Source organism: Amyelois transitella, chromosome 26 (assembly GCF_032362555.1).
Source record: "Amyelois transitella isolate CPQ chromosome 26, ilAmyTran1.1, whole genome shotgun sequence".
NCBI classification, from domain to species: Eukaryota; Metazoa; Arthropoda; class Insecta; order Lepidoptera; family Pyralidae; genus Amyelois; species Amyelois transitella.
The window spans coordinates 4,592,287-4,617,392 of record NC_083529.1 but is presented as its reverse complement, the minus strand read 5'-3'; the positions used below and the strand labels follow the sequence as shown (position 1 = coordinate 4,617,392).

General features: G+C 35.1%; 1 protein-coding gene across 7 annotated transcripts in view; it reads right to left on the bottom strand.

Annotated features, from left to right (window-relative positions):
- Window positions 1–171: 171 nt before the first annotated feature.
- Window positions 172–25,106, bottom strand: part of LOC106132020 (myb protein) — a 47,469-nt gene continuing 22,534 nt past the window's right edge. For 5 of the 7 annotated variants that reach the window (XM_013331318.2, XM_060951777.1, XM_013331319.2 and 2 more), the window contains 13 exons: window positions 22,751–22,880; window positions 22,154–22,303; window positions 17,483–17,580; window positions 16,665–16,799; window positions 15,655–15,805; window positions 14,841–15,046; window positions 14,434–14,525; window positions 13,791–13,927; window positions 12,625–12,777; window positions 12,196–12,281; window positions 11,688–11,883; window positions 10,727–10,906; window positions 7,931–9,144 (listed from right to left, as the gene is read on the bottom strand). In XM_013331318.2, coding sequence (XP_013186772.1) covers window positions 8,569–9,144; window positions 10,727–10,906; window positions 11,688–11,883; window positions 12,196–12,281; window positions 12,625–12,777; window positions 13,791–13,927; window positions 14,434–14,525; window positions 14,841–15,046; window positions 15,655–15,805; window positions 16,665–16,799; window positions 17,483–17,580; window positions 22,154–22,303; window positions 22,751–22,880 — 2,290 coding nt within the window. In that variant the 3' untranslated portion in view covers window positions 7,931–8,568. Of the gene's footprint in view, window positions 3,100–3,917; window positions 4,035–7,930; window positions 9,145–10,726; window positions 10,907–11,687; window positions 11,884–12,195; window positions 12,282–12,624; window positions 12,778–13,790; window positions 13,928–14,433; window positions 14,526–14,840; window positions 15,047–15,654; window positions 15,806–16,664; window positions 16,800–17,482; window positions 17,581–22,153; window positions 22,304–22,750; window positions 22,881–25,106 lie in introns of those variants that run through there. The other 2 variants (XM_060951778.1, XM_060951776.1) reach the window with 2 other exon arrangements.

The following is a 25,106-nucleotide window of genomic DNA, read 5'->3' as shown; positions in this document are numbered from 1 at the left end:
AATGGGTGTAGTAAAAGGCGACTAAGGGAAAAGGCGATGTGGTTGCAACCTGTCACTATTTGGCGTTATGGTCTTTTCTATCTTTAATTATGCACAATGTACCTACAGTTATTGAAGTAGATATTTTTGAAATAAAAATTAAAAAACTACGAAATATATACAATCCTTTATTTCCACCATAAAACCTCCTTAAAACTAGTATTTACAATTACAATAGTCACATAGTAAAACAGGTATATTAGTCTTTGTATAAAATACCATAAGATATGGCCAAGAAATGCGAATTATTTAAACACTACACACGGTCAAACGTTAAAATATTTAAAAAAAAACTTGTCGTTTAAAAAAAACAATAATAAAGGAGGCTAACAATAGTCGCATATTACGAACACTTGCATAATATAAATATGTAAAAAATATATTGCATCTCACATGGCATAATCAAGGCGGTTTTACTTTGAATATATATGTACATATATAATTTTTTGAGCACAGAAGTTCAGTGGCCGAATGGTTATGGAACCTAAAAAAAAGACGATGCACAGTTTCAAAATTCAATTTGTGTAATTTTATTCATTTATTGTGTGTTTTTATTTATTTATTTAATGACTCTTCTCTGAGTAAATTAGTTTGATGAGTGCTAACCTCTTCTTTTCAATTGCAATATTGAAAATAGATCATGAGAGTATGATCATGCTTGTTTAAAATAATTTTAAAGTTATTTTTTGTTGTTTTTTTCACCGACAGTTATTACTAAATCATTCAAAGCGAACAGAATTAATAAAACTACACAATAGACAATACAAAGTAAAACGTAATATAAAGCTATTTAAAGTTAACATAAATAAAAGTTTATAAATATTGCTTTGCTCACCAAACGCTACGAATTATACTATCTAATTAAATACAGCGTACTACTGACCCAGTTAGTATCAACATCATCTTCCCAGCTTTTTTCCTTGTTTCATTCATTAGATAGGAGCCCGGGGTTCGCCTAAGATATGTAATTAAGAAAGTCCAGTTATTACACGGACCACGGGCTCTGCTCTAGGAAAATCGCAATGACCATCTGTGAAAAAAATATATGTGCCAATAACAAGTCGAAAATCTAAATGGTATAGTTTTTGCCATTCATTATTCCGTAGTTCACAAAATGTTAACTCTATTCCACTATGACTGGATGGACAAACTATTTTTTTTTTTACAATATTGACCTTCTTACAAAAATAATTTCTTTAGAAACAATATAATTCCAAATTATATATTTTGACTAGCTGTGCCCGCAACTTCGTCCGCGTGGAATAGTTATTTTGGGCATCATTGAAGCCCTCAAGGATGAATAATTTTCCCCGTTTTTTTTTCACATTTTCCATTATTTCTTTGCTCCTTATAGTTGCAGCGTGCGTTCTTCAGCTTCCTCGATAACAAAAAGACTTTTTTCAATTCGAACCAGTAGTTTTTGAGATAAGCGCGTTCAAACAAGCAAACAAACTCTTCAGCTTTATAATATTAAGTAGTATAGATATTGTAATACCAGATTTTTTTATTCGTTCGTTTTTTTTTTTGATGACCTATTGTTTTCCATAATTAACCTAAATTTAAATGACCCGAATTTTCATAATATGTGAAAAAAACATTACATTTCTTAATTTATAACAAATAAAAAAATATTCACTTCGCTACGCACGTACACTATACATACTACATACCTAAATTTGTACTATATTGGTTACTTAATTAAAAAGATAATTAAATAAGAAATAAATTTAGGCAAATAAAACTCGCTTCAAGTATGGATTCGTTACAATAAGGCATAATATGCCTTACTGCAAAATAGCAAATATGCGTAATAGCAAACACAGGTTTTAAATGTTTGTTGATAAAAAATCCACTTTTAAAAATGACTTGAATCGTTTGGTTCTTACTTAATCATGGGCCGATACTGTAAATCTATTAAAAAAACATAATTTACGAATAATTCTTCCATAATTATACGTACATGCATATTATACTAAATTATAATAATAAACTAAATAAAATGCAAAATATTTACAAAAATATTTACTAAAATCCTAATTATTATCCTATCAAAGAACATACCTAATAAAACATTTACATGATGCATTAATGAATGTAATATATATTTTGCAAAATACTAGAAAATATCTTTTTTTTTTGCATAACATAATTTATGTGAAGTTCAAAGGTAATAAAATAATTTCCATTTTATATCATCGCATTAAACTAAGCATATACAAAATCACACATTCATTTACACACATAAGTTTAAAAAAAAAAAGCAGGCAACGCAAGCCTAGTTAATTACAACAGTTCCATCAATATTTTAATAAGACATCAGTGATTTACGATTTTGACACTAAACTGTAATCATAAGTCCATATTTAGTCTTAAACATTTTAATGTATTCAGTAATTTTGGGATCGCATAAGATTTTTGACGTAATGTTCGTTTCACATATAGGTACTTTATGTTAAATGTTATGCGAAACGATGATTATGCCAAAAAAAATATGCGTTACAATTAAAGGGCAAAATATGGACCTCAGAATGTTGTCCCTTATTGTTTATGGCCGGAAGATAATAAACCCGCATTCAGAAAATGTTTTCAGTCCATATAAGCTCTCACAGTTAAGATGTCTCCACCTTTCTTCTATATTTCACATATTCAAATTCAAATATTTTTTTTCGCATAATATTTCGATAATCCACCCGTGTATTACCATACTTGGCCAAGTAGTCTTTTGGCCTATAAAAGAAACTCTATATACTTTTTTTGATCTAAAAGTGTGTTTGTTTTAGAGACTTCTCAATACAGAGACAAATATAGGCCGAACATAGAATTACGGCAATTTGGTAGTATTAAAAGACCAATGTGACCTCTGAACATTTTCAAAATCTGAGATAAATTGATGTTCAGTCTATTATTGAATTGGTCTGTGGGTTTGGAAAGATGTTTAATTCAAAAATTAAGGGAGCGTGGTTTCAATGCAGTCTTCCTCAAATACTGGTGGGCAAGGACCGTCAAATCCAGTTGATCTTGGGTCTTCCCATACGCGAATGTCACCCATTTTGGTTCATCCTGTAATTATGGGTCTCATTTCAACGAAATAATAATAAAAAAAATAACGAACTTACTTTGTTTTACCAATAACAAATACCTACATATTTCACATTATACACATGCATACATATAATCACGTCTATATCTCTTGCAGGGTAGACAGAGCCTACAGTCTTTCCAATAGTCTGTGACCACATTCAGCTGAATGTCTTAATGATGGAATTGAGATTCAAATAGTGAAAGGTTGCTAGCCCATCGCCTTAAAGAAACCCAAGCTTACTAGCATTTCCCTTGACTTTGGCTTTTACAATTTGCAAGAAAGGAGAAACAGTTTGCGCACACAAGCTATATTTTTCTTCACTTCCAGACCAGCATGATAGCTTCACGTCTTTATCAGCGTGGAATAATCCAAATTCCAAAATATTATATATTATTTACATTCTTCAGTACCTAGATAAGGTATTCATAGAGTTACCGTCAAATAATCAGATTTATATTCGCATTTTGTTTTCCTCTATCTCAAATATTATAAAGGCAATATTGCCTTATAGGATCAACGCTTGTGTCGGTCGCCTTACAACATCCTTTGGTTATTTAGATGATTTTATTCTACTCTGCCAAAAGGTCTGAGGTTTTAACCACATCACCCTTTTTATTAGAATTTTTTTTTCTCTACTTCATTTTGTGTACGGCCATGAATAAGAATTATTTTAAAATATGGATTCATTCCATTAGTCTTTAATGCCATAAATACAAGTCATTAAAGGCACTGGCCATTTTAAATAAACCTTACCATATAGATACCTAAATATATTTTTTAATATTATCATACAAACCATAGACAAATTGATGAACGAAGCTGATGCGTTTGATTTCTCCTCAAGCGTTGGCTCTTGGTCGAACTTTATGGAGCGTACGGCTGATTTCTTCACCACGGCCGAAGATGGAGGCACCTGTTTTTATCCATTTTAATGAATGAACGTGCTTTTTGCACTTTTATACCAATATTATAAAGAGAAAGGTTTTAATTTTTCTTCACAAAGAGTTGTCATAAATTCTTTGTGAATTTCAATGTCTCATCAGGTATCTTGATCGCAACCAGACGACTTATTCACGAAAATTGACGATACATGTCTTAAGTTATTTAGAATTAGGATAATTTTTTTATCTATCTATCTAAGGGAAGGTAAGCGGCAAATGGACTTGTGACCTTCCAAGAATGGACCACATTTATTTTTAATTTTCAGTCGTCGAAACCCCTATATCAAAGTGAGAAAGAGATAACATAATTATGTTCCATCAAAATTTGTTCAAAGCATTGGAATAATTTTGATGTTTGGCAGAGATACATAGATCAAACCTCTTGGGCCATGTTTTGTAATCTGAGCTTGAACCTTGCTCTGGCTAAACAGCCATTTTTTTATGTCAAGACAATGCAACACGCCCGTGTTGCCATTTTTAAAGTAGGTAACTTATTTCTTTTATTACTTTGGCAATAAATAATGTGTTTAAAAGCTTAGTAATCTGCAGTATGTACTATTTGTACACAAACGAAAAATTCTTTTTGCACAAATTCTACACTCGCTTTTCCATAGATCTTTTCGTGTATAAATCTTTCGAAATATTTTTAACAATATTTTATAAGGATATACTGTATCCTTGGTCCTAAGGTTATAAATTTGAGAATTTCAGAAAAAATAAGGTCATGATATTTTTTAACCCCTCTCTCGTTCGGCTCACTTTAATATTGTAAATATCATCAAAATCGATCCAGTAGTATTATAAATCGTAAAAAGAGTGACTATCAGAAATTTTTCGCTTTGTGGGTTGAAAAAAAATAAACAGATATACCATAGAAAATACATTTATTGAAATAAAAAATGACATCGGAATTCAATGGACAGTGGAGTGGATTACAAACAATATTGACAGTGACTAAACTACCCATAAAAAATAAAGGTAAAAACACAATTTGTAAATACAAAATGTTGCCATAATACAATGAAAAAAAACTACTACTACAGAATAAATTAAAACATTTCAACATAAATAAGTAACAAAAACAATCGTTTTAACAAGATAAATAAATAAGTTTTATAAAATAAAAAGAAAATATGTAGATTCAACACTGGCCTGTCAATATTGTGGTTTGGAAACGGCGGGAAAGGAAAGAAAAAGGCGGGAAAGGATTTGAGGTCATGTCATTTATTTATTTCAAACAAAAGTATCCTTAAGTATAGCTGCCGTTTACATTAAAATTGTTATAAATTTAACAGAATAATTGAATAAATACGTTCACAACCGGCGTGACAACGCAACGCAAATGTCCGATGTTAGAATAAAAAGTTATCTCATATGCAAATTACAAAGCAAAATATTTTAAGAAATAAATACAGGGAAAGGATAGGACCTAACAGTAGGAATGTTAGTACCCCGACTTATTTAAGGCTTTCTATTCAAGCACGTTTAAAAATACTGCATAAAAATGCTCACTTTACGCAATTAAGTATTAATAAAAACTAACCTACAAATAATACTTGCAAACGCCTAAAAAAATAATAAAACTAAAACGATTTGGTGATTGGTAAACTTGAGGTATACATTTTTTTGTAGAATACTAAAATCTTAATTATTATAACCTAAAAACTTTACCAATATATTATTTCATTTGATGATTATTTCATCTTTGGTGTCTTAATCCTATTTCCGTTTAACGATTAAGTTTGGTGCAATTATATTAGTAAAATCAAATGATTATTTTATATTAACTTATTTAGTTTATTTAGTTATAGTAGAACCGCCTAAATGAGTCCTCGCCCGCGGAGTACAGGGGCGCGGGGGTATGACGACGAAGGGGACCGAGAGAGGTGCGGGCGGCGGGCGCATTCTTGTAAAAACTCAGTTCGCTCGCTACGCGGTTAGCGATCACACGTGTTGACAGTTGCGGACGCCTTGTGAAAATTATACATGAGATTACATTCTCAAGATGAGTCGAAATATTTTCGGACATAGAATTAATAGTCAGTGCAAACAAATGGCGTTTAACGTATATGAATATTTTAGAAAAAAGAAACTCGACCCAAATTCTGATGAATATAAACAAGATATACCTTTAAATAAAACTGTAGCAGAAGTTACTGGACTATCAGAAAAGACTGTATCTAGAATTGTACAACAAGGGAAAGCATTAAATGACAACGAGAGATTTAAATCACCGAGAAAACCAAAACAGGTTCGTAGAAAAAGAGTGGAAATAGACGATTTCACAAAAGGAGTGGTAAGAAGAAAAGTCACTCAGTTTTACACAATTTTCAAAAAAATACCTACTCTGAAAACTTTGAACGCTGTACTTAGAGAAGAGAATATATTACACTGCGGCAGGGAATATTTAAGGCTATTATTACATGATCTAGGTTTTTTTGTCTAAATTTAAGAAATGCGGATCTAAAAGGAAACTCCTTATCGAACAGCCAAATATCACATCGTGGAGGTGGAAATACCTAAATACTATTAAAAAATATCGTAGAGAAGGAAGACATATTTTATACCTTGACGAAACTTATGTAAACGCGTCTCATAACGTTTCAAAATGTTGGCAATCAAAGGATGAACTTGGCGTTCTATCTCATATTGGTAAAGGGGACCGTTTGATCATCGTACATTGTGGAGGTCAAATTGGATTTGTAGACGGAGCCCTTGTGATATTCAAATCCAAATGTAAAACAGGTGATTATCACGATTCTATGAATTTCGCAAATTTCAGTAAATGGATAAATGAAAAGCTCATGCCTAATATACCGCAAAATTCTGTCATAGTAATGGACAACGCAGCTTATCATTCGGTTCGAGAAGAGAAAAAGCCAACTATGGCTTCTACCAAGCCAACTATGCAAGAATGGCTACGACGACATAACGTGCCTTTTGATGAAAAACTTAGAAAGGATGACTTATATAAATTAATTAAAAGTAATTTCACAGAAGATATTTACAAAATTGACGAGGTATTGAAAAGAAACGGACACGAAGTATTGCGTTTGCCTCCATATCACCCAGACCTGAACCCAATTGAGTTGGTCTGGGGTGATATCAAAGGACAATTAGCACAAAAAAGTATCGACTCTAATTTGGACCAGAAAAAAGAAATATTAGAGAGATTATTTGCTGAATATCCCAAAGAGAAATGGGAGAATTGTGTTAAACACGTGATTAAAATCGAAGACGAATATTGCAAACATGATGGAGTCCTAGATGAAGTTGTTGATTTTATTATTAATGTGCAAGACGATTCTGATGATTCTGATGATGGCTGTTGTGAAAGTGAAGAATCAAGTTCCAGTGATAGTGATATTATGGACATAAGTGATTGATTTATAATTTTGATAAATTTTGCATAAATAAATATTACATACATAACTTTATTACCTTTTTTTTACCTACATATCATACCTATATATCATAAAATCACATTTTTATCGAATTGTTTTGTATGAAAAATAAAAATTTGAAAATAACAATAATCGAAAAATGCTTATGCTATTTAATTCATGTACGTGGTCTCGTTGATACCATGGAGTTATGGGATAACAAAAGGAACACGTTGTATAGTTTACAGTTGTTTCATTCAAATTTTGTATAGCCATTATTATTTTTTTAATAAAAATCTTCACCTGTTTGCCGCTAACCACTATGACGTCACATATCTCAAGAAATGTCCAGTAACATTTCGCCCCTTGTATTACACGCTACGCTCGACCGCCGCCCGCACCTCTTTCGTTCCCCTTCGTCGTCATACCCCCGCGCCCCTGTACTCCGCGGGCGAGGACTCATTTAGGCGGTTCTACTATAGTATTAGTAACTTATAATTAAACGATTTAAGTATTTACATCTTTTAAAATATTGATCGCACGATTTTATTTCATTGTTATTTTCCCGTTATAAATATTAACAGCAATCAGTTTAAAAGTAATTTTTAAGTTTTGTATTTCTTTTGTTGAGAATTTGCCATTATTAAAAAAAAGTTTGGTTATCAAAGTATACATTCACTTGGGAGTCCATTCACGCAGCTTGTAATGGATTATCTTACTCTGTCCTTTACTTGTTCTTTAACTTGTATTTTTATTTCGTAATTATATTTTTACTGTTATCGTCATTCTATAAATTGTCAAAGCTCCCTTTTCAAGAAATTTAATAACATGATTTTGCCGATGTTTGTTTTTCCTCATTGACTGATTAAACTAGAATTTTCAGTGATTTATGTATATTATTTTTATTTCAGTGATTTTTAATGAATTTTTCAAGCAACAATATTAGTTACGTTTGTAATATATTATTAATCCACACTAACAATATTAAAAAAGGCATTATTTTAAAACTAATAAACTCCAAATCTACTAAACCGATTTTTAAAATAATTTCACCATTTAGAAACTTAGTAATAACATTAATATTTCCCGCACAATCACGAATAACAAATAAGTATAAGCGTAATCACTCAACATAACTCCCGAACATATTATAATAATCGTTGGAGAACATTTCTTCAGTTTGCGCGTCCTTATTTTCCCCCCACCATTGATTCTCCTTATTAATAATCTTATTGGTCAAAATTTCATCCAGTCGCGACGTAGACGGCTTCTGATTGGTCACTTTATAAATGTGATCAGCTAACGCATTGGCTAGTACTTCTTTAGGCGCGATAAGATTATCGCAAATCTCATTGGTCGTTATGGTCCTTATACGATCCGCGTTCAACCTAGCGAAAGTTCTAGGCGATTCTATATTAGTTATATCTCTAAACGGATTACTTTGTAAGTCTGAGAAGTCAGGGTATAGAATTAATTCGTTCAAGGTGTTAGGCGTGGGATTAGTGGGAATGGACCTGTGTTGTACCTTAGTTTTGTTGGTGATGACGGATTCTATATCGAGTTCTTCGTATTGGCTGGTGTTGGGCGTGTTTTCGGCGCTCATTAGGCTGTGGAGGCTTGTGGATTCTTCTAGAATGGAATTCTTGACGATGGAAGGCGGTGAGAACATTACTGAACTGTCTCCGGCGAGAGTTTTGCTCTGTAAAGAAGGATATGTTCATTTAATATTATAGTTCTTAGAGAGTTTGTGATGGAGTTGAGATTAAGAAATATTGACAGTTTGTTAGCACAAAGTGAAAAGTCCCAGATTTCAAAGCCTTGCCCTTGAAAGACGTTTACTATCTGCGCGCCAAGAATTATAAATCATTGTGTAGTAAGGATTTATGAGCGCTATTTCTGCGTTTCATATAGCAACACCTAATAGTTATGTGATGTTGATCGATATTGGATTTGACAATAGTGCGCTACTGTCAAATATAAACAGACCTGTTTTAGAGGACGTGAAAAATAATGAAGGAGCTATAAACAAGATTGCCTAATTAAAAGCATTGGGTTATGGCCACTTCTTTTTAGTAATTATCGCGTGCACAATTTTTTTTTCTTATTAATAATCAATATGGCGAGGTATGCTATAAGAGCGTCCGTAGTCGATCGGTAAGGTGCCCGATTAAAATGCGTGATGCGCAGAAGTGCAAAGAGTCAACTCCCAACTCGGCCATGTAGTAATTCAGGCAACTATCCAGGTGCCTGAATGTGCAGGTATCCAGACGACATAGATATGAATATAACCATGGATCCAATACTGGTTAGGTTCACCTGAAAAGGTTGTGGAGGTCAGACGGAAGTCGCTTCGTGTAAAACCTGACTCACCCAATCTAGGATCCATGGTCAAAAGCATACTCCGGACTCCTCTACAGAGTGGTGAGGATGCAACCGGGACTAAAGCCAGGAGAAAGAAGATGGCGAGGTATGCTACATTTCGACGGCCTCTGTGGCGCAGCGGTAGTTCGCTTGTCTGTGACACCGGAGGTCCCGGGTTCGAATCCCGGTCAGGGCATGATGAGAAAAGAACTTTTTCTGATTGGCCTGGGTCTTGAATGTTTATCTATATAAGTATTTGTTATAAAATATAGTATCGTTGAGTTAGTATCTCGTAACACAAGTTTCGAACTTACTTCGAGGCTAACTCAATCAGTGTAATTTGTCCCGTATATATTTATTTATTTATTTCTAGACCGTACGTGCCGTGTGGTTCCCGGCACCAATACAAAAAAGAATAGGACCACTTCATCTCTTTCCCACGGATGTCGTAAAAGGCGACTAAGGGATAGGTTTACCAACTTGGGATTCTTTTTTTAGGCGATGGGCTAGCAACCTTTCACTATTCGAATCTCAATTCTATCATTAAGCCAAATAGCTGAACGTGGCCATTCAGTCAGTTTTCAAGACTGTTGGCTCTGTCTACCCCGCATGGGTCCATATGACGTGACCATATGTATGTGTATGTATGTATGTTCTAGACCAGAGTCCCAAACTTATTTTGTCTACTGCCCACTTTGAGAATAAATATTTTTTTAGCGCCACCATTTTTTCACCAATTTAAAAACCACTTTAACTTCAAATTAGTTTAATTAATTATTGTGACCTATATATGTATATAATGCCTCTACACAACGCCCCCATTTTCTTTCTGGGTCTCTTACCGCCCCCCTTGAGACCTGCAACGTCCACAAGGGGGCGTTATCGCCCACTTTGGGAAAGACTGTTCTATACAAACTGACCGGAGTCTCAGCCATGAAGACATCAGGCACGCGGTCGCTGTGCGGCGTGCTGGTACAGGCGCCCCAGTTGGCCGCCAGCGCCTTGCGAGCCCTCTTGTGGATGCTGGGCACGTTCTCCTTGCCCTGCTGCGAGCTTTCGGAGACGCGACGCTTCAGTGTCCCTATGCCGGAGTCGTTCACCTGCGGGGAAATGATGTGGGTGTTACTGTTTTGTTATAAAAAAAGGTGCCGTGTGGTTCCCGGCGCTTCGATAGAATAGGATCACTCCGTCTCTTAACCGTGGATGTTGTAAAAGGCGACTAAGGAATAGGCTTGAAAACGGGGAAAATTATTCATCCTTGAGGGCTTTCATGAAGCCCAAAGTCGCGGGCACAGATCGTCTATTATAAATAAAAATTATTGAATGTGAATGAAACAAAAGAAGCATGCAGGGACCATGATAAACGGAAAATAGTCTCTGTCAAGAAAAAAATTTTAAGATTACAATTATTATAAACTAGCGACCCGCCCCGGCTTCGCACGGATGCAAAATTTAAAATGTTATTATACATAAAAACCTTCCTCTTGAATCACTCTACCTGTTACAAAAAACCGCATCACAATCCATACATACATACATACATATAGTCACGTCTATATCCCTTGCGGGGTAACCAGAGCCAACAGTCTTGAAAAGACTGAATGGCCTCGTTCAGCTATTTGGCTTTATGATAGAATTGAGATTCAAATAGTGACAGGTTGCTAGCCCATCGCCTAAAAGAGGAATCCCAAGTTCATAAGCCTATCCCTTAGTCGCCTTTTACGACATCCATGGGAAAGAGATGGAGTGGTCCTATTCTTTTTTGTAATGGTGCCGGGGACCACACGGCATCAAAATCCGTTGCGTAATTTTAAAGATTTAAGCATACAGACAAACAGACTAAAATAGCGACTTTGTTTTATACTATGTAGTGATACACACCGGAACATTCCCTTGTTCTTGTTCCGCAGTGGCTGACAACATGGAGTCGTTCAGCTGCACAGTGCTGTCTGAATTCTCTTCACGTTTGATCATCTCCGTGATGTCTTCCACGAGGCAGTTCGGACTCGATGGCTCGTAATTAATTCCAGACTTCTTGCCAATTTCAGCCATCGCTATCTTGAATGGAGTTGGTGTTCTGGAAGGAGATTTTTGAAAAATTATAGTAAACTAAGACATGGTATAGTCAAGTCGAGAGTAGAATGATCCATCCAAATTAAAAATATGTTTAACATAGAGATCCGTTCATAAGGGATCGAACACAGATATTTGTTAATATCCTCATTGTTGATAACTATGCCAAGAGCTTAGACAACTACATATATAAATTCATTTCGCTGACTTTTCTCACTATGGGGATGTGGGGCAGGCACAGTATGTTAGTTTTTTCAATTGTTTCTGTCACAATTATTAGAAAAAAAGGGGTTAAAAATAAAAAAAAATTACATACTTAGGCGTGCCATTCTTAAGATGAGTATTAATTGGCGTGAGATTTGCCGGCGTCGGAGTGTGCAGTAGCGGACTCGCAGACCAATCCTGAAAAAAAACATATATTCGTTCATACTAAATTATAATACTACTAAAATAATGTGGTAAGATTTAAATTGATGTTACAAACGTACTTTGATCAAATTGGGGACATTCTGGCAAGGGGTCAGGTCAAAAGTACCCGAAACCGCCGAGCTTGCATGAGGAGAATTACATACATACATATCATCACGTCTATATCCCTCGCGGGGTAGACAGAGCCAACAGTCTTGAAAAGACTGAAGGGCCACTTTCAGCTGCTTTATAACATAAATCCATATCGTGATACAGAGGATTTGAATTCTAGCATCTTGCTGATGACTAATTATTCATTGATGATGATTAATGTTACCTTAGTGTGATGATTCCGTAACGGCGTACAATCAATCTGAGCCAACCCCAGCGGAGAGTTGAGGAACTGCGACGGACTGAACGGCAAAGCTTTGATGGGAGTCACGCCGCTGTCGCGAGACTCCAGCATTTTGGTCACAGAGTCGGGCCATCCCTGGAAAAAGAGTGGTTAATTTATACATACATACATACATATGGTCACGTCTATATCCCTTCCGGGGTAGACAGAGCCAACAGTCTTGAAAAGACTCAATGGCCACGTTTAGCTATTTGGCTTAATGATAGAATTGAGATTCAAACAGTGACAGGTTGCTAGCCCATCGCCTAAAAAAAGAATCCCAAGTTTGTAAGCCTATCTCTCAGTCGCTTTTTACGACATCCATGGGCAAGAGATGATGTGGTCCTATTCTTTTTTGTATTGGTGCCGGGAACCTAACGGTTAATTTATTAATATTTGAAAAAAAAATTGGGACAATCCGTCATATGGATATAAACATCATGATGGGCCAAAGCATAGAAGGATAATTGCTGCATGATTTAACATATTTCTATTTACATTAATATATTTTGTGTTTTCATAATATAAATAAAAGGCCAAGTACTTTATTTATATGTTTTTCAGTCTATTTATAATAAAGTAGATACGGTACTATAAAAGTATCTGAATTTTTATTTATCTGCAATATGGCGAGGTCAACAAAATTTTTAGTCACGTTGTACATCTAAAACCGTTCAGCTCAACACGTTGGATTTTTTGCTCTGTCTACCTCGTGTGATTTCTGCATTGAAGAATAAGACTATTACAATCAAAGGTATTAAGATGCATCTAATACAAAGAAAACTTCACCTGACCGTTTTAATATCATAAACCATAACATATAATCACGTCTATACCCTTACAGGGTAGACAGAGCCCACAGTCATGAAAAGACTGAAAGGCCACTTTTATCCGTTTGGCTTAATGCAAGAATTGAGATTCAAATAGTGACAGGTTGCTAGCCCATCGCCTAAAAGAGGAATCTCAAGTACATAAGCCTATCCCTTAGTCGCCTTTTACGACATCCATGGTAAAGAGATGGAGTGGTCCTATTCTTTTTTCTATTGGAAACCACACGTCCAATAACATCAAATATATAAAAATGTATTCGATACAATACTTTAACTCACATTGGGGTTACTCTTCTTCGGTTTCCTCCTGAGTATCGGCGGCGGGCTGTTGGTCTCCAGAAGCTTCTTGCTCGGCGACGAGTACACAGATGGCACCACTATCTCCTTGCTTGGCTCCGTTTGGATCGAGTACGTCACTGGAAGTTATCGTGACATAAAAAATATCAATCAAATAATAGAGAGTTATGAATTTGGATGAAGCGAAGGAAGTGTGCAGAGATCGTGGCAAATGGAAAGATTACCTCTTTGCCTACCCCTCCGGGAAAGAGGCGTGATTTTATGTATGTGTGTATGTATCAATTAATACGTTTATACATAGATCTAAACCTTCCTTGAAAAACCATCTTTCCAACATTGCAAACATGAACAAAATCCGCTCACAACTTGCTGAGTGTGGCCTTTCAGTCTTTTCGGGACTGTCTGGCTCTGTCTACCCCGCAAGGGATATAGACGTGACTATATTTATGTGTGTGGGCATGTTTATTAGTAATGTTTAAGAAGGCGTGGGTTGAGCTATCCAGCAAGTACCCGCCAGAGGATGGCCAGCTACTTGGTGAGCGTTGAAGTAAACCAAAGGCAAAGGCAAAAAAGCTGGTAAATACCCACGGGAATAAAACCCTGGGAAAAGCTAGCAAACACTTACCACTATGGGGATTGTCATTTGCGTTCGACGTCGAAACGCTGAATAAACTTCTCAATCGAGATTCTTCGGGGAACGATTCCATGTTCACGAATCTGAAATGAAAAGTATTACATTTAGTATTAGTTATTTTTTCTGATTTAAGGGAAATAAATTTAAATTTAAATGAAGTGTAGGAACATATATAATATTATTAAAAATGCGAAAGTATGTGATATTGATCAAACATTTGAATCCAACATTGAACAACACAATGTTTACAAGCAAATTTTACCAAGAATCTTGTGAATAAGAAACAAAAATTTTTGCTAAAAAACATTGGTCGCAACATTGGTTCTTTACGACACAAAATGTTGGTTGTAATTGGTATAACACTACAAACATTGGATCCAATATTGGCCAATACTTACTTTATAGGAGAATCGACAATTTCCACATCGGCCGCGACCAACCCCCCTCTATCTGGACTCTTAGGCCTCATTGGTACCGGTTGTTGTTGAAGATTGGTGAGTTGGTCCTTCAACAGTTGTCTGAAATGCATCATCTGCTTCGAAGCCGGCTGGCTCGTGCTTGACGAATTGCTTTGTGTTGATTCGTTCAGGTTTTCCGACCATTGCTGTGGGTAAATAAATATATAAAAAGATAAGAGAGAGAAAGAAGTAACGAGGAAGTGACACACATACAGCAAAGAAACAAATTTAAAATACATGGAAGTGTTGAATAAAATATATTAATACTACATTTATTATGGATTAGGTACAATATTATAATAAAATAGAGCAATCAAATTGGCGCAAATGAAATAAAAAATATAAATCTGTGTGTGTTAATTTAACTACATATTTTCGACAAGTCTTCAAGTGATAACTTTTATCCTTTTTTGAAAATTAATCTATTGACATTAAGTATTTCAAGCAAATTAAGACAACAGTAACTATTAGAATAGATTACACAATAAATTAGTCAAACATTGGTCTACTTTTATTTATTTAATAATATAATAATATAATTTTATTTTCATATTATTTTTGTGTTAATTGTCATATCTGATTTAATTGAGAATTATTTTTGTTATGAAATAAAAAAAAAACCAAGCACTAACATCGTTATAGACGGACAAGACTTTCTCGTCGAGTTCACCAGTTAGTATTACTTTGCATATCATCTTTTTGCACAACTTTTTTTTTTTTTTAACAAAATAAATATAAAAAGCCAAGCACTAACATCGTTATAGACGGACAACACTTTCTCGTCGTGAGCGAGTTCCGGCCGCTTTACCCGTTTGCGGCGGATGCTCTCGATGTTCTCCAGCAAGTCCGGCTCGTACTTCCTACGCATTGTGGAGTTCCAGTGGTTCTTTATTGCGTTGTCCGTTCTGTGAACAAATATAACAGTGATCATCAGAGATCGGAATAGGTAGATTGAATTGGGGTCAATGAACTGAAATGTATATATTAATATGCCTCCGTCCGGGATTGCGGGATTTGTAAATTATTAAAATTTTTCCGGAATTTTTACAAGTGGGATGAAGAATATATTAGTGGTAGCTGTTTTATCCCGACTTCGTTCACGTAAATTGTAGTCCTATGTTACCCGCGGACAATGTAGTTTACTGCAAGTGTAAGTACTGAAATGGAATCCCGGAAAAGAGGTTTATCCATGTTATGCTTTCTATGGTAATTCATGATGCAAGTACATAAAATCAATCTACCTATTCTGATCTCTGGTGATCATATAGAGCTTATGAAATAAAAATTTCTTTACTAAATTTGATATACTTAGAGAAACATGCCTTGAGTGAGAATTATGCATTGAAGCGGCCTACACGAACGTACCTTGTTCAAATCGGTGACGTTCAGGCAAAAAGGTCAGGGTCAAGAGTACCCGAAACCGCCGAGCTTGCATGAAGAGAGTTATGAATGTGGATGAATCGAAAGAAGTGTGCTAGGATCGTGGCTAGTGGAAAGATGTAGCTTCACCTACCCCCCATGGGAAAAGAGGCGCGATTTTATGTATCAAACGAAAAGGATCCAAATCTTTCATCATCTTACTGGCTATATTCCAGGTTACATCTTCACCTGTCTGAAGAGGAACTCAGAGGCGCGTATTGACAAGGATCCTGGATTGGGTGAGTTAGGTTTTTATACAACGTTTAATATAGAGCCTCCTCCAATTTTAAAGTCGGTCAAAAAATAAATCCGATACAATATACATCATTGTAATAAAATACTTACCTTCCGGGTAATAATTTGGCAATTTTCGCCCATTGATTTCCTAATAACTTGTGAGCTTGATATATTACTCTGTCTTCGTGTTCCGTCCAGGCAGTTTTCTTTATATATGGATTTAGATGGTTGTGCCATCGCTCTCTGAAAATAAATAAAATAATTATGAGTAACATAATAATATTATTCAATTTAAATTTTATATCATTCAGACTTTTTAATTTTTTTTTTACTTGTGATTTTTTTAGGCTCTTGGGCTAGCAGCAGCCTGTCACTATTTGAATCTCAATTCCATCATAAAGCCATACAGCTGAACGCGGTCTTTCACTATTTTCAAAACTATTGGCTCTGTCTACCCTGCAAGGGATAAAGATATGACGATATATATGTATCATTAAAAATGTAAAAAAAAAAATACGACAGAACAAGGTACGAGCGGATTTAAAGGTCTGCTTTTAAGGATCTAGACAATTTAACAAACTATTACATGTAAGGTCGGAGTAGGAAGACCTAGACGAACGTATCTTGATCAAATTAAGGACGTCCTGGTAAAGGGTCAGGTCAAAAGTACCCGAAACCGCCGAGCTTGTATGAAGAGAGTTATGAATGTGGATGAAGCGAAGGAAGTATGCAGAGATCGTGGCAAGTGGAAATAGGTAGTCTCTGCCTACCCCTCCGGGAATTGATTGACCTCCGGCGTGATTTTATGTATGTATGTATGTATTACATGTAATAAACTTCCCTTGTTCTTAAAAGTACTTTATGTAATACGTCCCAACCCTTACCGGACTTGCAAATTAATGTATAAATAAATAAATAACAATTACCTGCATTGTTTTCCTATCCTGCCCTTCAAATGCCGCGCGATCAGCGTCCATTTTTTAGGTCCGTATTTGGCAACCAGTTGGGTTACCTTCTCGTCTTCCTGAAAGGAGAAAAAAGATGATAAGTTAATATACTCTTTACCGATGGGGTAGACAGAGACTACATCTTCCACGAACCCTATCTATTTATTTTGTATCATCCTCAAACTTTAAAATTGAACTAAGATAAAAATTATAACTTCCTCTGTAATACTATAAAAATAGTTATTACAGAGAAACATTAAGAATAAGCACACTCTGAAAAACATATACAGTACCTTTTTTAAGTAGGTACTTAGCTGAAACAATCTTAATTAGCTAAGTTAGCTTTTTTCTATCATTTGTTTTAATTTTAAATATTGAAGAAAATTTAATCTTCTTCGCTATACTCGAAGTGACTTCAACCTCATTGAATTTATATCAAGCTAAAACTCCAATCAACTCAATCGCACAACGGCAAAAAAGGTAGTTTAATTAAACTGGCAAGATTTTACTACTGTCTGTGTTATATTGTATAGAGATCGCGCGTAACAAAAGCTTGTAAAAAAAAATATTTATGAAGATTTTCACAAAAAAAAATCTTGATTCCATTCTGCGTTACATAACAGTCGTGAATTCTAAAATTAATTAATCAATTATAACGTCCGAATTAAAAAAAATCTAATAACCTACACCTATTTCAGATCATTACTCTTCGATGAGTACATACTTCTAAAATCATTAAATTAAACTGTCGGCGTAAAATGTATGAGGTTATTAGAGAACACTCAAGCCGCATTTGCGTGTTCAAAACACGAAACGTTTAAACCAATTTTGACTGATATGAGAATGAATTGATTTGTTACACTCGTGTTATTAGACCGTACTCTTGGCGTATTTCGCTTCTTCGGTTGTAAACAAATTATCTCGGCACAAGGATGAAATAAAAATATAAGGAATTATACCTTACCTATATACCAAATCTTTATGATCTTATTATAAGATGGATACTAAATAACTTTTGCTAACAAATATAGGAGAAAGAAGTTCCAAGTGTTATTTTATTAATTTGCTAATATTTTAATAATTTTTATTAAAATATTAGCAAAATAAAAAAAACACATATTGTCAAAAACGTCTTTGGAATCTTAATATGTGCTTATATAACTTGTATAATAACTTAAGCGTTGATTACATTATAGTGGCCACGCTATATAGTATCTCAGCTGATCGCAACGGCTTCAATTCGTATTTTTTCGCCTACCAGTCGACCTTGTAGGTACAAAACGATATTCACACGATCAGATGTTTGTCTTTTTGCCGGGCCTTTTTTCCGATGGATCATGTATGGGGCTCTTAGGGGATAGCTTGAGTAGTTCCCGCGTGTTGAGTAGATAGGAAGGCCTTTGTATTGATGATTATAAGAATTGATTGAAGTTACTATTAGTCATTTAAGATAAATCCGTCGTGTGCAAACCGGACTGCTTTATAATGAAATTGTGTATAGTGATTAGCAGGATAATAGTGAAATGAAAAAAAAGTAAAATTTCCATTAAATGTGAACTCTTGAACTCTTTTATCAAATTAGGTTTTTAAATATTGACAGAGTCTAAGTGCTATCTAATAAATCGTGAAATCAAAAGGACAGCATCTTTTGAAAATCTAGGCTTTTTCACCATAAACCCTAAGAAAAGAGTAAGATTAAATATCCTGGTTTAAAAAAACGGAAAAAAACTACTTGAAATAATTTATTTAGCAAATTTTTATGAACATTACTTTGCATAGACACATAAAGTCCACTGACATTTTGTATGGAAATTTAATGTGCCATAAAGCTAAATATAAGAACATCTTTTACATTTATATATGATCCAATTCCGTGACCAGCAAAGGGGCCAGCAGCTGTTGCTTATCAAATTAATTAGAATTATCACGCAAGGTCAAATTCGTAAATTAGATACTAATGTTACTTTTCTTAATTGACTTTTTAGTGTTCTGTGCAGAGAAAATTATATCATGTTTATTACATTACTAGTATTGTTAGTGCTAGGTAAGTTACATTTGAAAGGACCCACCCTACTGAGCCTTACCAAAAAAAGTAGCATTAGTCTAATAAAATGTAAGTTTTGAGCATCAAGTCAAGATAGAGGTAAAAAGATAGGTGTTTTATTTTTCTCCTTATAAAGGCTGTGGGAAGAGCGTCAAGCCCTCACCTAAAATTATCCCGCTGAAATAGTAAATGCACTTCAGGCAAACTATGTTCTCTAAGAAAACAAAATCAATATATAGATAAATAAATAGACAGATTTTTGTCCCATAAGCAGATCAAACACACGTGTCAAAGACAAACAGACAACAAATGTGCGAGTCAAGGCCAGCAACGATAAACCATGGTTTAGCTAGGTCTTCGTAGAAAAATGACGTCACAACCTATAGGAATCTCATTTAAGTATCTTAATGAAATTTATACCAACTTATCGAAGTAGGTACAAATGTCTTTCATCGTTATAAAATTATGACTATCCATTCAATCTATGATAATATTGGATGAGAAAGAAAAAGCTAATTTATAACGATTCCATGTTTTTGTACGGTTTTTTAGTTATTTGTAATGATTTTTATTTGTAAATATCGCAGTGCGCATGACGCCGTGGTTTGAAATATTTTTGTATTAAATCTACACGAAAATAATACATATGAAAGTCAATATTCCTTTCAGAGTAAAATAAAAAAAACGTTAAAAAAGTTAACTTAGCTAATTCTTCCCAACTTGCCAACAATAAGGTGGAAAAAATACTACATATGTATATTCAGTGGCTAGTCTGTCTTTTAGAACTGTTCTGTCTACCCCGTGCAAAACATGTCCAATTCATAATTATGCCTGTTGTAAATTTTTATTTGTGGAATGATATCATCAAAGGACACACCTAGTCGGGCAGATTGTTAATTTGGCCGTGGGAAAATACAGATTCATAAATAGTTTTAGTTTAGATATGAAAATATGATACTAGTTTTATACGAACATATCTAAATCTCAATTCCAACGTTAAGCGATCGCAGCTGAAGGAGGACTTTTGATTCGAGTATACTTGAGACTAAAATGGTCTACTACACTATTCTTATAAAGATGCCATGTATGAATGAAGTTATTATATGACTTAGCACCACTCGCGTAGAACTTTGCTTACACGTTTCATGCTAAAAGGTATGTATGCATGCATGCATGTTTAGGTAGTTGCATTTCGCATTAGTCGGAAAAAAAGACCTACTTACTCATTTATTAATAAGCTTAGGTATAGTAATATTATAATTTTTGTACAATAAAGGGTATCTATTCTTTTCTCTCATTTTTAAGAATCAGAATTATTTTTTCGATCTTTTACTATAAGTAGGTACTGTACTTCGTTCTTGAGTTGAACATCTTTTTGAAATACCTCGAAGGACAATAGTAAACAAATATTTTAGTAGAACAATGGCATCTTATTAACAAACCGTCGTAAAATGCAGGAGGAAATGAGTCATAGGTCAACTACACTGGACGAGTGAACGCATAGAATTCTTGCATAATTAATAGTATGAATGAATACCTTCACTTATTTTCTAAATAAAAATATTTAAACATATGTATCTTGATTTGTAAGAGCCTGTATGAAAAGATTGACACTTAATTGTAGATGAGGCGAAAGAAGTATGCATACAACTTGACAAGTAAGTAAAAAGATGTAGTTTCTGTCTACCCCTCTGGGAATAAGGCGTTATGTTACGTATTTTTGCTACTATCTTCTCTTTTAACTGGTTATATAAGTTTAGTTCACAATTAGGGAATGTATCAACACCCCATTTCTAAGTTATCATGAGTTTGAGTGCTAACCAATACTCTCACGGTGAGGGAAAACATCGTGAGGAAACCTGCACTGCACATTCAAGAAACGGGATATGGAACTATGATCCAACATAGGAAGATTCGTCTGACAAAGGTTGCGGAAATCAGGTGGGAGTCGCTTCGTGTAAAAACATGACTCACCCACTCCAGGATCATGGTCAAAGACGAACCCCGGGAACCTCTCCAGAAAGGTGAGGATGTAACCGGGATAAACGCCGGGAGGAATAAGATGCCATCCTATGATCTTGCAAAGGCAGTAAGGGGCTATAATCATTAAAGACAGACCCACGTAGGTACTTGATCCAGCAAAGACAAGTGGGTCTATTACGAAAAGGCCAACCTTCTTGCTCTTGCAAAGGCAGAAAGGCGCCATTACCATTAAAGATAGACCCACATACTTGGTCCAGCAAAGACAAGTGGGTCTATTACGAAAAGGCCAACCTTCTTGCTCTTGCAAAGGCAGAAAGGCGCCATTACCATTAAAGATAGACCCACATACTTGGTCCGGCAAAGACAAGTGGGTCTATTACGAAAGGGCCTACCTTGCTCTTGCAAAGGCAGTAAGGGGCTATTACCATTAAAGACAAACCCACGTGCTTGGTCCAGAAAAGGCAAGTGGGTCTATTACGAAAGGGCCTAACTCCTTGCTTTTGCAAAGGCAGTAAGGAGCTATTACCAGTCAAGAAAGAACAAAAAAACTCTGCCAGACCAAGTACGTGGGGTACTTGGTCCGGCAAAGTTTACAATTAAGGATAGACCTAAGGTTTACCCACCTCCTTGGTCCAAGGACCTTTGACTAGTTCGGGGTTGACGACCTTCGTCCAACGCTGCTGGCACTGTACGTCCGACCTGTCGTTGAATTGAGCCGCGATCAGGTCCCAATGCTCGTTGTACATATTCACGTACATTTTTAACCTCTTATCCTGTGAAAAGAAGATTATGGATAGGAAAATCTAAATTCGAAGTAATCAAACGTTGTCTTTTCAAATCTGCACTTATATCTAATTCTCTTACAATCTTAAAGCTTTCCTTCTCCTATTTATGTTGACATACATACATACATATGGTCACGTCTATATCCCTTGCGGGGTAGACAGAGCCAACAGTCTTGAAAAGACTTAATGGCCACGTTCAGCTATTTGGCTTAGTGATAGAATTGAGATTCAAATAGTGACAGGTTGCTAGCCCATCGCCCTTTTACGACACCCATGGGAAAGAGATGGAGTGGTCCTATTCTTTTTTGTATTGGTGCCGGGAACCACACGGCATATTCCTAAAATCCCAACTATTTAAAAACACTTTCCGTGAAGCGAGTTTTCATTATCATTTAGAAGCTAAACTGTATATGAAATTCAAAAGAAATAACCGACCTCCTCCTTAGTCCACCTCCCCCTGTTGATATTCTTCCGCGTCCCAGTACTTTTGGTTGGAGCCGGCACATCTTCGTAGTTCGTCGAGTCCTCTGAATACTCGCTTGTGTCTGAATCATAGCCGCTTCGTCTGTGGACAAAAAAAAACGACATTAGTTTTCTTGATGACAATAGCTTATCTGGCGTCAGCGGTTGAAGCGCTTACGCAGGTTAAGCAACCCTAGCTGTAGTCGCAACTTGGATGGGTGACCACAATTGACAAAATATATTCTCCTCCATGCTCCCGATGTCACGTTAACCTGTTGGTCCCGGCTGTTATCACTAGAAGGCAGTCGTTAAGCCATGTCAGGTCTGCGGCCTGAAAAATCTTTTGGTACGCAAGTTCAGTTATAAGAAAACGACAGGTTCGTCCATATTTGGTAGTGTCAATACTTTAAGGCTTCTCGTACTTATCGAGCTCAAAGTAAAATGCTAACACAACGCCCCAACAAGATAGGCGTTCAAAAATGTTGACTACATCACCGACAAATATAAAAAGCTTATCAGTCGAGAAATGCAGCCACTAGGCGTTGATGAGATGATAAATATTACGCCTGTATTAATTACACAGCCTTAATAAAAAAGCACAAACCATTCAGTAAAAAGGTTAATTCCTCATTTATGAAATTACAAAATTGGCCTCTGCCAGCCGAACTTGCGTAGATAAGTATTGAAAATCATTTAGAAAAATTTGCCTACGAATATTCTGATACGCAACGTACTCACCTATATTAAAATTTATAAATCCGAAGTAACCAGACATTCTTAGACATAAACCAACAAGTCTTCATTCTAAAAACACAAAAAATCCAAAATTCAATTCAGACGGATAAATTAGTCTCCAAATTAGCATTCGACATTCCAAAACGCTTTAAAAAGCGAGCCTACTAAGCAGAAAACATCAAGATCTCGACCCAACTCGTTCAGACACCCCGGTCACGTTTTAAAATAGAATTTAAGAAAAAACTTGCAGATGTATTGTATGGATCCTGTTTATCCTTAGATAAGGATAATAACGTCACGTCTGCTTACGTAATGGACAATTCAAAAACACTGGCTAGATCAACTACCGACATAATAGTTGAAAAAGTGATTTCAGCAAACCTCATGTTTTTCTGTAAGCCATGTATTCTAGACTTTGAAAATCTCAAAAAATTACCTTTAATAATAATACCTTATAAGGCAGATATTTCTTTGAAATAGAACAATTACAAATGGAGGAATAATTTTAGTAGCTCAAAAATGTTTATCTATTGCCACATCGAAGCTTTGCTCAGGTGGGTAAAATTAGTTCACCTTATCAAATGATATAGATATTTAATTAAAAATTACAATTTTATAAAAAAAAATCTTACTTGAAGGAAGTATTTAAAATAGTTATTAATACACTGTTGTCATTTTAATTTACCGGAAAATCATTAATGAAATCTCACCATCAAAATTACATACATAAAATCACGCCTGTTTGCAATGTTGGAAAGTTTAGATCTTTCAAGGAAGGTTTAGATCTATGTTTAAACGTATTAATTGATACATACACACATACATAAAATCACGGCTCTTTCCCGGAGGGGTAGGCAGAGGCTACCTCTTTCCACTTGCCACGATCTCTGCATACTTCCTTCATCCACATTCATAACTCTCTTCATGCAAGCTCGGCGTCAAACCACCAAAAAAATTACTCATGCATTTTTGACATTTGACCACAAAATAAAAAAGATCTAATTTCATTAACACAACAATGAAAATAAATACTACAGGTTTAAAATATACAGGTTTTAAACGCGCACGTAACGTAAGTTAACCTTATAATTTACCTATAATTTATCTTGGACGTGACCACCGAGCGATCATATAGTATTAATAAATAGTAAAATGAAACGCGAATGTTTAAAATCAGTTACAACAATGACTGAATTTTAATAAAGTAAAATTTCCAGATTCGTAGAAACTTTCAATGAGTTACTTAAAAGGCATGACGAAAAAAATCCTTGGCGCCTATACTCATCTCCAGTAGACTTAAATTCTTAGAAAAGGACAAGTACTTTTTTGGGTCTACAAGTGACTATACGAATAAAGAGCCTATAAACTAATGAATTAAGGTTATTATGGCTTGCACCATCGACTCAAAGGACGGTGAAGAAGATCCTAGCGACAAACGAGATTGTATTATGTATGGAAAAATAACTCATACCGGTTTAAGATGAATAGTGAACAGACAGTTACAATGAAGTAAGAATGGATGTAAAAAAAGCAAAGAAGTCAATTTTTGCAAATCAGCTGACAGCATAACTTGTTTGGTTTCCATTCATTTTGT